General features: G+C 28.7%; 4 protein-coding genes across 6 annotated transcripts in view; 1 reads left to right on the forward strand and 3 right to left on the reverse strand.

Annotated features, from left to right (window-relative positions):
• Positions 1 to 1575: 1575 nt before the first annotated feature.
• LOC106784798 (FAD synthase-like) lies at positions 1576 to 3973 on the reverse strand. Of its 3 annotated transcripts, XR_001381448.1 has the most exons (10): positions 3735 to 3973; positions 3570 to 3664; positions 3327 to 3450; positions 3131 to 3243; positions 2936 to 3067; positions 2715 to 2857; positions 2430 to 2633; positions 2156 to 2347; positions 1693 to 2079; positions 1576 to 1594 (listed from the first exon to the last, which is right to left on the reverse strand). XR_001381448.1 is itself a non-coding variant. In XM_014744697.1 (9 exons), exons 1-9 carry the CDS (start codon positions 3841 to 3843, stop codon positions 1833 to 1835), a joined length of 1359 nt encoding a protein of 452 aa, XP_014600183.1. In that variant the 5' UTR covers positions 3844 to 3973; the 3' UTR covers positions 1666 to 1832. The 3 variants fall into 3 exon arrangements, 2 of the variants coding, with proteins under 2 accessions (XP_014600183.1, XP_014600184.1); XM_014744697.1 differs by lacking the exon at positions 1576 to 1594 and having other exon boundaries at positions 1666 to 2079; XM_014744698.1 differs by lacking the exon at positions 1576 to 1594 and having other exon boundaries at positions 1961 to 2053.
• A 51-nt stretch (positions 3974 to 4024) lies between these two features.
• LOC106784797 (probable tRNA (uracil-O(2)-)-methyltransferase) lies at positions 4025 to 6981 on the forward strand. The gene is made up of 4 exons (XM_014744696.1): positions 4025 to 4444; positions 4651 to 4743; positions 4854 to 5861; positions 5941 to 6981. Exons 3-4 carry the CDS (start codon positions 4914 to 4916, stop codon positions 6829 to 6831), a joined length of 1839 nt encoding a protein of 612 aa, XP_014600182.1. The 5' UTR covers positions 4025 to 4444; positions 4651 to 4743; positions 4854 to 4913; the 3' UTR covers positions 6832 to 6981.
• Positions 6982 to 7082: 101 nt separating this feature from the next.
• On the reverse strand, positions 7083 to 12017 carry LOC106784796 (zinc finger protein 236-like). Its single transcript, XM_014744694.1, has 9 exons — positions 11933 to 12017; positions 11698 to 11833; positions 11477 to 11616; positions 9809 to 11383; positions 9531 to 9705; positions 9333 to 9445; positions 8929 to 9142; positions 8577 to 8853; positions 7083 to 8449 (listed from the first exon to the last, which is right to left on the reverse strand). Exons 1-9 carry the CDS (start codon positions 11935 to 11937, stop codon positions 7317 to 7319), a joined length of 3768 nt encoding a protein of 1255 aa, XP_014600180.1. The 5' UTR covers positions 11938 to 12017; the 3' UTR covers positions 7083 to 7316.
• LOC106784741 (zinc finger protein 177) overlaps positions 12003 to 12093 on the reverse strand; it is a 10764-nt gene continuing 10673 nt past the window's right edge. Inside the window, exon 8 of the mRNA XM_014744594.1 lies at positions 12003 to 12011. Within this exon, the coding sequence (XP_014600080.1) occupies positions 12003 to 12011 (9 nt within the window). The remainder of the gene's footprint in view (positions 12012 to 12093) is intronic.

Below are 12093 nucleotides of genomic sequence, written 5' to 3' on the forward strand. Positions count from 1 at the left end.
TGACGATGAACGCGGTATTTTTATAAAGTTCCTTTGCTTGAAACCCAACCGGTGAAGAGGGGAAGAGGAGAAGGAGAGAAAAAGGAGAAGAGAGGAAAAGAGATAAATATTTCCTTTTTCTCCTGTTGACTCTTGTAATATAGGAATATATTGTGATAAAGAGATACCAAGGGACATATTAAAATGTAGTTTGCTTTATAAAATCTAACTAAATTACGCTTTGTATTCCATTAGTATTTTCTATTATTAATTCGCTTCTTCATAATAATAATAAATATATGTATTATGTTACATATTTCATATATAGACAGAGATAAAAATAATTTTATCGTTAGCACAGATATGATACACGAGATAGGTTGAAATTCAAAATTTACAATGATAACAGATATGCATATGTAGGGTGTCCCAGCTGAAGAAGACCACCTAAATATTTTCGATATTTTTAATGACATGAAAAATATTTAAGACATACTTTAATTGATTTTAATAGAGATGTATCATGGAAATGATAAGATAAGTAGAAACAGCATTAATAAACGTATTTGTTTTTTTTCTATTTATATATTGAAATTTTTCTAAATATTAAAAATCATTATGTTTCGCAAAGTTAACAATATAAATATCCTTGGATTATATTTTACGGGACTTAAAATCAGCGTAGTAACGTTAATCAAAAAATATCCGTGGTGTTTGTCTGGAGAATGCGGGTACGAGGACGTTTGAAGTTTCAAAATGATTTCCCGCAAGGAACAATCTATGTATAATGTAAGAAAAACGAAAGAATAAGGATATGAAAAATAGTAACTTTCTTTCGCGGAATATCGCGAATAGAACGACTCGGTGAAGACGTAGAAGAAAAAAGGAAGGGGAAAGAAGGGTGGGTGGTTGGTTGGTTGGTTGGTTGGGAGAACAGAGAGGGGGCTCTCCTCCCCGGTCTCATTTTAAAGTTTCAAAGGAAAAAAGCTAGAAATACTTTAACTGGAAATGAAATTTCGAAAGGGTGGAAGGAGGTGGAAACGGAGGGAGATTCCACCTCTTCTACCACCCTCCACCCCCAAACAGCCTTTTCCCTCACTTGAAAAATGTGTAATACGAGCTTATACTCAGACTTCTCCTTCCTCTCTCTCTCTCTCTTTCTCTCTCTCTCTCCTAACTTCAGTTCCTGGAATCTCACAACCCCTCCTCCTCCTCATCCTCATTCTCATCATCTTTCTCTAGCTCTCCCTCAAACTCACCCTCGCTCTTACCCTCACCACCAGCACCCATACCCACCCCCTGAACCTCATACCTCTTCAATGTACATTCGAGTTCCGCTGCTCGGATGGCTGAGCAGACATATTGAAAGCGCACGTAGACAATGGTAGGAAGCTTTTGTGTTTCTTGCTGTGCATGCCCTTACGAATATTAAACGACTTCCGTCAACCTGCCGGAAGCATTTTGGGATTTTTCAAATCGAGGTCGCGCGTGATTCGCAACGATGAGATGACTGTTACTCTCCTCCTCTTCCTCCTCCTCCTTCTCCTCTCAGAGATGAGACACAGATTCATATCAAAATATCTATTTCTCTTGTCGTAAACTCGTTCTTTTTTCTCTAACGAGGTAATTAATTGTTCTCAATAAAATAATTGACTATTGAAAAACAAAAAATACGAGATTGTTAAAAGATATCATTATTATTTATTAGCATACCTGCTTTCTGTTATTTGTATTACTTTCACTTTAACGAAATATTTTCATATTTTACGAGTTTATATACAAGACTGCAAAAATATGTATAAAGATGTTTCAGTAAAACACGTTTCTTCTTTCATCTTGGAAAGTTCATGAGATCATGTTAAGGGCAATGATAGAAATCTAGCAAAGATCCGTACATCTTCTTGTGTCCATTTATGTAAAGGATTTGTTATTTCTAATTGCCCAATAGCCTCCTCATTTCTTGATTGACATTCCAATGCTTCACTAAATTTCTTTTCCTCCGTTCCGACTAATAAGATTTCTAATTGCGGTTTTACTGACCTTAATTTCTTCATAGCATGCAAAAGATCACTTTCTAAAATGCAAATATTTACGTTATATCTGAAAACAATATAAATATCAAATAATCTGTTTAAGATTAAATAATTCGATAAAAAATGAAAAAATTATATTCTACCTTTTCATAATATCTTCGATTAATTGTTCGTCGTTTTTAGAAAGTTCGGACAATTTGAAACAAAGAATTTGTAATTTATCGTGCACGCGTAATACTATGTGAGCCAAATGAACAAAATGTATGACTATCTGTGTTTCTATATTACTATTAAAAATAATTGCTATTTTCTCAGATTGATGTTGATAAGTTTTTCTAGAATAATCAAATGATAAAATGGTAAATAAAAATATATATATAATAGTATTATAAAAATATTAATATAACTATGTTTTACATTAATTTTTCCAAGGTCTCTTCATAAATAAACGATCGTTGACATTTCTCAAGAAAGTTTTTATATTTTGTAAGACTATCAATATGTGAATTATTATCGTATTCCACCAAAATATCTGGTTCAATAAGATTGCAAAGTTGTTGTTTTGCTTTTTTCGTTTGTTCAATACTGTCACTTTCTATGGTAATAAATGCTTTGTAGTAGCTAGGAATAATTTATATATATACATATAATGTCTATTTATTTGATATAACAAAAATTATGTTAGAGAGAAACGTGTTTTACCTATTATTGCTTACAGGATAGGAACCAAATGAAACATTTGGAAATTCTTTAGAAACAAGTGTTAAGGCATCTGCAAATAATTCCTCTTTCGCATTCAAATATATTTCATCCTTTGCAAAGTACCTATTTGATGAAAATAATTCCTAAAGAAATGTGTTATAAAAAAACTTATAATAAATACTACTTATATTATATTTATAAAGAATTTTAACGAACATTACCTTGTGCAATATTCCAAAAGATTTTTCAAAGAATATTGGCGACCCAGGGAATATATACACATTTTTTAACATAATGCATGGATATCTCACGCTTTTTCTTTTCCCAAATATTAAAGATGCTTTTGTTGGTATCTAAGACAAAATCATATATATAACAAAAGTATTTAATCATAATAGTATAATAAATATACATACATAAGCCATTTTGTAATTAGGTGATGTTGGACTTATTACATCAAATTGGTTTTTTATAATTTCAACAAGTTCCGGATGATAGTGTAAGGAGTCATCAAAAGCTTTAGCAAGTCCTACACAATTACCCCAATTTTGTATTCATTAGTTTTAATATTTATTATTCGTTATTAAAGAAATACTTTCTTCAATCATTTACCCTCATATGTAACATCGTCATGAGTTGGTCCAATACCACCCGATGTAATAACATGATTATATTTTTCAGAGAACTTCTTGATTTCTTCTTTTATTTCTTCTACATCATCGCTTATAACTGATATCTTTAAAAAGAAAAACATACAAACATAATATTAAATATGACAGTAATAAGAATATAGGTTTTTGTATAATTATTTAAAATTTACTCAGTAATAATAAAAAAATGTTAAAATATACTAACTTTTTCTACCTTAACGCCACATTTATATAATAAACTACAAGCATAATGAGAATTAGTGTCCTTTACCCGTGCTTTCAGTATTTCATTTCCAATGACTAAAAATTATAAATACTGAATTGTTATTGTTTTTTAAAAAAAAATATAATAAATTTTAATTATACTCACTAATTAGGCCAGCTGATGGATGTTCATTGGAATTATGTATCCATTTTTGTAATAAATTTTGATAAAATTTAATAGAACTCCGAAGAGTATATTGACGTATATGAAACATTTTACACTTCAAATTACTTTCATCTATAGAAGTGATCACATTATATACACATAAATATAAATATGAAATCTCACTTATTTTTTACTACACATACAAAATAAAAAACAATTTAATATATAACATAACCTTTTGACATCAAGATCTAATAATAATTAATGTCATGTTTCTATATATATTAAATGCATTTGCCAAGTTGTGTCATGGTAATCTAAACGACAAAAACCTTAAATAAACGACTTTAATTATTACTATATATCTTTGATAATATTTAATAGATTATTTTCTTCTTTTTATTTACACGTGTTTCACGTGTTGATTTTATAATTCGATAATCGAAAGTATTGATTTCGATAATCTATCTCGATTGTAGGGGTAGATTCAATTAAGAATACGACACGGGGGTTGGATTATAACATAGTATAAAATAAAATAAATATTTTATATTATATATTGTGGCAACTTTCTCTTAATAATAATGACTAGTACGGTGTTAAAAAATGCAGGTATTCATTCGTCAAAACAATTATACAAGTTTCTGTTACGGGAATGTAATAAACTTCCACAAGGTGCTAACGAATTTTATAAACATTCTATTAAACAAGTAAGTCTGTGTATGTAGTAATAAAATTCTAAAGAATTTCATTGAAATGTCAATAATGCAGAATAGTTGGCCACGTGTTTATATCAACATAACCTTTCATAACTTGTTTTAAACGTTATCGGTTTGATTAACGCGTTATTTCGTTGACTATTTTATTTCTTGGATAAATATATTTTATATTTATTCAATGTTGCATCATTCTACAGAGTTTTAAACAACATACCGAAGAGTCTGATCCGGAACGTGTTAAAGTGATTATGGAAAAAGCATTCTCTGATGCTAAATGGGTTTTGCAAAAGGTATTTTTAGATAGTATTTAACATAAGTTTTAATATAAACAAGTATATAGATACATGTGTGCATATTTATATAACTTATATTATTTTTTCTTTTCTTTTATTATCCACAGTATAACAAGGAAATAGGAAAATAAAATAGACACATAAAAAAATATAAAATATTTTTTAAAATGAATTTTGAACTGGTAGTATCTGAAAGTAGTGATAATAATATTTTAAATTTTTGGAAAGCTATAGAAATTCTAATAAATAATCCCCATACTATTAATCGTAGAATTTTAATTTGCCAAAAAATACTTACAGCACAATTTAAAAGTAATCACAACTTATATTCCTATATTAAAGTAATACAATCTTTATCGATAGAGAATAATGACTGTGAGGATAATAATATTTGGATAGAAACGTTAAAAATAAATGAATATTGTAATGTAGTTAATTCCATAAATTTTCATAAAAATAACAATGAGAATATATTTTTAAATGTGAACAAATTATTATCTCGTAGTTCTCAATTTGGTACAACATTAGAATTTATATTTATTAATAAAACAGAAAATTATGTTTTGTTTCTTCAAAAATGTATTTCTGAAGATAAACTTTCATTAGGTACAAATGTAATTTATAAAATAGTATACGATAAAGAAGGTATTATTTCTATGTACGTACAAAAACTAGATGATATAAATTCTCATAAAAGTATTAATTGGCTCAAAAACACATTGTTTATACGTTTAATGAAATGGATAAAACAAGATACTTCTGTTAAAAATCGTCTTATTATCAATTCTTTATCTCTTGTGCATTCCGAAAAATATGCTAAATTATATACTGAATTGAAATTAAAATATGGTACTTCTATGGTCAAAGCATGGCCTGAAAATACTGATCCTTCAAAATTTGTTTACGAAGATATTGCTATTGCAACTTATTTAATTTTATTATGGGAAAATGAAAGAAACGATAATGGCTGTAAAAAATTACAATCATTTGTTGATCTTGGTTGCGGCAATGGTCTACTTGTATATATTTTATCAAGTGAGGGTTATCCAGGATTAGGAATTGATTTACGAGCAAGAAAACTCTGGGATCATTTTCCAAAAAGTACTCGTTTAGAAGTACGTATATAAAATGAAATTATTATTATAAAATGGATAATTATATTTGTTTACTATATAATTTTACTGATATCTATAGGTTCGAACTATTATTCCATCAACTTCATTATTTCCTGATGTAGATTGGCTTATCGGAAATCATTCTGATGAACTTACACCATGGATTCCAGTTATTGCTGCACGTAGTTCATATAATTGTAGATTCTTTTTATTACCATGTTGTGCTTATGAATTTGATGGTAGCAAATTTCAAAGACAAAATACATGTATAAGTAAATATTCAGAATATATTTCATGTATCTCAAATATGTCCAAAATATGTGGCTTTGATACTCAATTGGATAAGTTAAGAATACCATCGACAAAAAGAATTTCTTTAATTGGTTCGAAAAGAAATTATTCAAAGGAAGATTTCCTTTTACAAGAAAAACGTATTCAGGAATTAATAAATATTACGTCATTAGCAAAAATTAATGAGATTAAAAACGACGATAATGAAATGTCATTTAATTCATGGTCTGATAATTTTAAACCAAGAAATCCTATTGAAAAAGTACGAAATTGCACACAATTAAATCAAACTTTAATATCTGATATTATCAAATTAGTTACATCAAAATTATTGTCTACGTATCGTCCTATAAATCTATCAGAAAAAAATAATAAAGTTTGGAATGCAGGTGGTCAAATTGATTTAAAGGATATTATCAAATGTATACCTTTAGAAATGTTGAAACAGCTCAAAAATGAATGTGGAGGTATTCAAACATTACTAAAAAATAATGGCCACATATTTTCTATTATTCAAGGAAAAGTACAATTAAAAATATCTGGAATTAGTTCTATCAATGTTAAAAAAAAACGAAGGACTAATGCTATAAATTCAATAAAAACAAAATCTTGTTGGTTTCATGAAAATCATCCTGATGGTTGTCCAAACATTGAAATGAACTGTAATTTTAAACATTAATTTTTATTTGTTCATTAATCGCTTATACTTCAAAAGTTTTCACACATAAATGCTATATAAGTTCAATTCTATAATATGTTTTATTACAAACAGTAGTAATTTATGTACAAGTTATATTTTTACGTATCAAATAAAGATAATACAACTTATCAAAGAAAGTTTTTTGCATCTTAGTAATACCAGATAGGTTTAGCGTCATAGAACACTTAAAATAATAAGTGACTGTCAGAATTCTAATAAACCACAGAATATAAATTTATTATTTTATTGTTATCAGTGTACACGATATATACATCACAGCGAGTTTTAAAAAATTTCTCAATGCAAAGACAGAGAGATCAGTCTAATATTAATTATTTTTTTTTTCCTTTTTTTAATCTTTCATAATTAGAGCAGTGAAAAGTAATCTACCTGATTTCTCAGACAGGATTAGAGGAGTTTAAGCGTATTTAGCATTTGAAAATGTTATTCTATTTTAAAAATGATTATTTTACAAACTGAACAAAGGCAATATCATCTAAACTTAAAATTTTTGTTTCACTTATATTATTTTGTATTAATTTAGCACTTAAAACTTGTTGACTTGATTTCAACTTTTTAGCACTGACAAGATCCAATCGATGAACACGTCTTAAATGTGTTCGTAAATTCCCTCTTTGAGAAAAGGTAAAATCACAACATGGACAAGCGTGTGGTCGATCACCTGTATGGTGTTTTTGATGCATTTGTAATGTTGCCTTTTGGGCAAATGATTTGGTACATAATTCACATTTAAATGGACGTTCACCTGTGTGAATTCGTTTATGTCTCTCTACTTGGTATGGCTTCATAAATGTTTTTCCACAAATATCACATGCTCTCTGTTTTGATGAATTGCTCTTATTTGTTTGCTTCTTCATTGTCTCTTCTGTTTTAACTGGTGTAGTGTCTGTATATTCTAACTGTGTTATATTGATATCTATATTTGGCTCTATTGAAACATGACTGGTTGGAAGGGCTGCTCTTGTGGATGTTTCATTTGTAATAACAACGTGTTTAGCACCCGTATCAATATAAGATTCCTGTATAGATGTAGGATTAACAAATTCTGGTAATTTATTCTCATTCTGAATAACATTTGCATTAGAAATGGGTACTAATGGTGGTGGTACTGCTGCTACTGGTGGTGGTGGTGGTGGTGGTGGTGGTGTTTGCTGTTGTGAAGCTTCATCCGTTTGAATAGTAACAAATCCATTTGCTAATAAGAAATGCAAATTTGCTACTAATTGATTATTCTCATTTAATGATACTATCGAATTATTATTTAATATCATCGCTTCGCTATTCAAATTAATCTGATTGACCAAATTATTAGTATCAATACTAATTGTATCAAGATTTGAATAATCAACATTTGATGATGTAGATACATCATTATCAGTTGCTACTAAATGCACAACACCTTCAACTGATTTCTCTAAATCAAGACTTGCTTCAGCTACGGCAGAAACTTTCATGTGCTTTGGTTTTCGTTTTGTTGTACCTTTGTGTTGTCTCACGTGTTTTAATAAATGTACCTTTCTGTGACCAGAAGTTCGAAATCTTAGGTCACAAATCTGACATCTGAATGGTTTGGAACCTAAACAAAAATTATTGTAAAAAAAAAAATAATCTTATATTAAAAATATGTAGCTTGGCGCGGAAAGAACTTATATATGGGACAACCTAAAATATCTATATAAAATTAATTAATTATTTTTACATACCAGTATGTAATCGCATGTGAACCTTTAAACTGCCCTTTGTAGCAAATAGACTGTTGCAAACATGACAACAAAATGTTTTCTTGCCACTATGGACTTTCATATGAGAATCCAATGTACATTTCACTGCAAAACTCTTACTGCAATGTTCGCACTTGTATGGCCTTTCCCCAGTATGTGTTCGAATGTGTCTTATAAGATCACTTGGTTTGCGAAATGTTTTCGGACAGTATTTACATTTATTAATATATTGCTTTGTTTCTTTTTTCTCTACACCACCCTAAATCGTAAGTTCATCAAGTTGTTTAATTAAGTTTCGATCCATACACATATAATAAATTTTATTTTTACTTACATTTATTTGATCCATGATCTTTTTTTCTGCTACTATGTCTAAAAGAACTTTTTCTGACACTGATGAATCAGTGCCCATTTTATCATCTAAAGAAATATTTTCGTCTAAGGAAGTTTTGTCATCAAAAGAGATTTTACTATTTGAAGTAGAATCGATAGAAAGACTTGTATCAATAGAAATATTTTCTTTTTGCGAGCTGTCTGGTTCTAATGAGCTAGAATTAAGTTTATTAAAATGCATTTTATGATGAGATTTCAACTGGACCTTGCTAACAAAAACTCGTTGACAAATTGTACACTTCCATTGTCTATATTATTTAAACAAACAAAAATGTTAAATTTCAGTAGAGTTCAATTTATTATATTAATATTCTTTAATGATAATAATATTAAATAAATACTTACTCTTTACTTTTATGTAATTTTAAATGTCTGCTAAGTCCACCGCTAGTACAAAATTTAAGAAAACATATTGTACACTGGAAGCCTTTTGTTCCACGATGACTTTGTAAATGTTCCTAATGATACAAATTATAATAATTTTTTTTTTACATCGACTAGTATTAATCAATCATAATTGAAATAATATTTGATATTTTTTACCTTTAATTCTTCTGTAGTAAAGCCTTGTTCACTGCATATATGACATTGAAGTAAAGATTCACATTGAATGTTGCATCCATTAATATCTGTATAAATGATATTTGATGGGGAATGTAACTTTGAATGAGCATTTAATTGTAATGCATCTTGAAAATTATCGTTGTTTAAGTCACATCTATAAAAAAATAATTATAATTGTACAGACATACACATTTTCACATTTCCAAAAATATATAATTATTATATAAGTAATATTAAATATCTAAAATGCAACTTACTTTATATGCAAAGTATTATTTTCATGTTCGTGACATACGATATTTTCTTGATGTTTTTTATTACAATCATTTATCATCTGCATTTCAGTGCTATTTGTTAAATTTATTATTTCTATATCTGTTGTATCTGTTGTATCTGCTTTAGCTATAACTTTCGGATATCTTGGACAAGATTGTGGCAGTTTTAAGGCATCGGATCCAGTTTGTTTGGAATCCAATATCATTAATTGTTTAGGTGTTTTAATGTGATTGTCATTTGTATTACTTTCAATGGCAATAGTGCTTATTTCTTGTCTATCTTGTATAGACCTAGTTAAAATATTTGCTATATTTGCAGAATTGTCTGTATTCAGTCCAATATCTATTTCAGAATCAGGTTGTAATGTAATCTGGCTAATATCAAATGAGTCAAATTGTGATGAGAACATCGTATTAACAGATGACTCTAAGTTTTTATTATTATCATAAATAATATTCAAAACAGGTTGTTCTCTTTGTTCAAGAGTATTTGCGTTTGTATCATCTACAGGTCTTGAGAGATTGCTTCCTAAGCCAAGATTCATTCCAATATTAAATAATTGTTGATTAAAAGTTTCTTCTATTTCGCGTATACTTTCAGGTGTAAGCGATTGATCCCCTGTATAATTAGGAATTGTAATAGTGGCTGTTTCATCAGTATGTAAAGTTTGCGATGTTGTTAAATTATTAGTTTCCATTGTAGACAAATTTGTAGACAAATTTGTAGACAAACTTGGATTGATAACTGGCTGCGTTCTGTCTGTAGTTAAAAATGTTTTCTCTTTATCAGTTATATTTTGAAATTGATCAGAAAAAGCTAGTGCAAAATCAGGTGCCATTTGTGGTTGGAATGATACTTCCATTTCCTCTGAAAGTGCTATATTCTCTGGTAAAATAGTTCCCTTATCCTTATTTAATGTCTTTGGTACATCCTTTATCTGTTGTTGTTTCTTTTGTTGTTCTAACTGTCTCTGTGCAAGTTCATGCTTATGTATCTTCATATGTTTTCTACAATTAACTGAAGTTTTGAAGGTTTTATGGCAATAAGGACACATAAATGGTCTTTTGTTACTATGAGTAACTAAATGTCTCTTCATACTGCTTTGAGTAGAAAACTTAGTATTACATACAGTACAACTGTATGGTCTTGCGTCATCGTGTGTATGCAAATGTGACTTAAGAACGCTATTAGATGTAAATCTTCTATCACACTTTGTGCATTTAAAAGGACGCTCTCCAGTATGTCGGCGAAAATGCTGTTTTAAGTGACTAATTTTTCTAAACGCTGCATGACATACCCAGCATTTGTGTGTTCTTGCAACATCTGCACTGTCATAAACATGCTTTTGTTTTGATTGTACATGCGCCACGCTGATTTTATTGCCAGCATCGCTAATAACTAATGGTTCTTGTAAAACTATTTGTGGTACTAGACTTTCTGCTTCCGGTGAGAGATTGGATTTTCCTTTAGAATGACTTTTCATATGACTTTTTAAAACAGCACTAGAACTAAACGATTTATCACATACAGTGCATTTATGTGGTTTTGTATGTAATCTGTAATATATTAAAATATACTTTGTTTAATAATAATTAATGTTAATTATTATATATATATATATTAATTATATAAACCAATGTATAAAATACCTTGTATGAGTAGTAAGACTACTATGACATGCAAAAGTTTTATCGCACGAACCACAAGCATACTTCTTGGTACCAGTGTGAGTACGTTCGTGTGCAATCATCGTTGATTTTAATGCAAATGAGCGAACACAATAAGAACACTAAAATATACATTAAATATAAGACATATTAATAATATTATTTTTATACAACGTGTAAAATTGTAACATTTTAAAACCTACCTTAAATGGTTTTTCTTGAGTATGTACTCTTAAATGACGTATTAAATCTGATGGTTTTTTAAATTCTTTGTGACAGAAAGAGCATGCATACCATCGTATATTTCCTATACATCGCTGCTTTATTGTTAAATATTTTCTGAAGCAACAATTATATATATATATAATTATACAAAATATTACAGATAAAAATATAATAATACGTAAAAGCAAATAAAAACGTTATAAAAAATTATACCTCATTGTACCGTCTGGTGCTCTATCCAATAACGTAACGTATGTTGTTTTTGCTTCTGCTTTTCTCGAATCTATTGTTTCTAAAATGAGTGATAAACAAAATATATATATATGCATATACATATAAAAATATATAATAAAATTCTTGATGTCAAAGGGTTA

The sequence above is a fragment of the Polistes canadensis genome, unplaced genomic scaffold (assembly GCF_001313835.1).
Source record: "Polistes canadensis isolate GaletaPanama2010 unplaced genomic scaffold, ASM131383v1 scaffold_40, whole genome shotgun sequence".
Classification (NCBI taxonomy): domain Eukaryota; kingdom Metazoa; phylum Arthropoda; class Insecta; order Hymenoptera; family Vespidae; genus Polistes; species Polistes canadensis.

Coding starts and splice junctions, on each gene's coding strand:
- LOC106784798 (XM_014744697.1), bottom strand. CDS start 3,843: ATGTTTCATATACGTCAATATACTCTTCGGAGTTCTATTAAATTTTAT. Junction 3,244..3,326: donor TGACGATGTTACATATGAGG/GTAAATGATTGA, acceptor GTAATTGTGTAG/GACTTGCTAAAGCTTTTGAT. Junction 2,348..2,429: donor GAGACCTTGGAAAAATTAAT/GTAAAACATAGT, acceptor TGATTATTCTAG/AAAAACTTATCAACATCAAT.
- LOC106784797 (XM_014744696.1), top strand. CDS start 4,914: ATGAATTTTGAACTGGTAGTATCTGAAAGTAGTGATAATAATATTTTA. Junction 5,862..5,940: donor CAAAAAGTACTCGTTTAGAA/GTACGTATATAA, acceptor TGATATCTATAG/GTTCGAACTATTATTCCATC.
- LOC106784796 (XM_014744694.1), bottom strand. Junction 9,706..9,808: donor AATAATACTTTGCATATAAA/GTAAGTTGCATT, acceptor ATTTTTTTATAG/ATGTGACTTAAACAACGATA. Junction 8,450..8,576: donor TCACATGCGATTACATACTG/GTATGTAAAAAT, acceptor ATTTTTGTTTAG/GTTCCAAACCATTCAGATGT.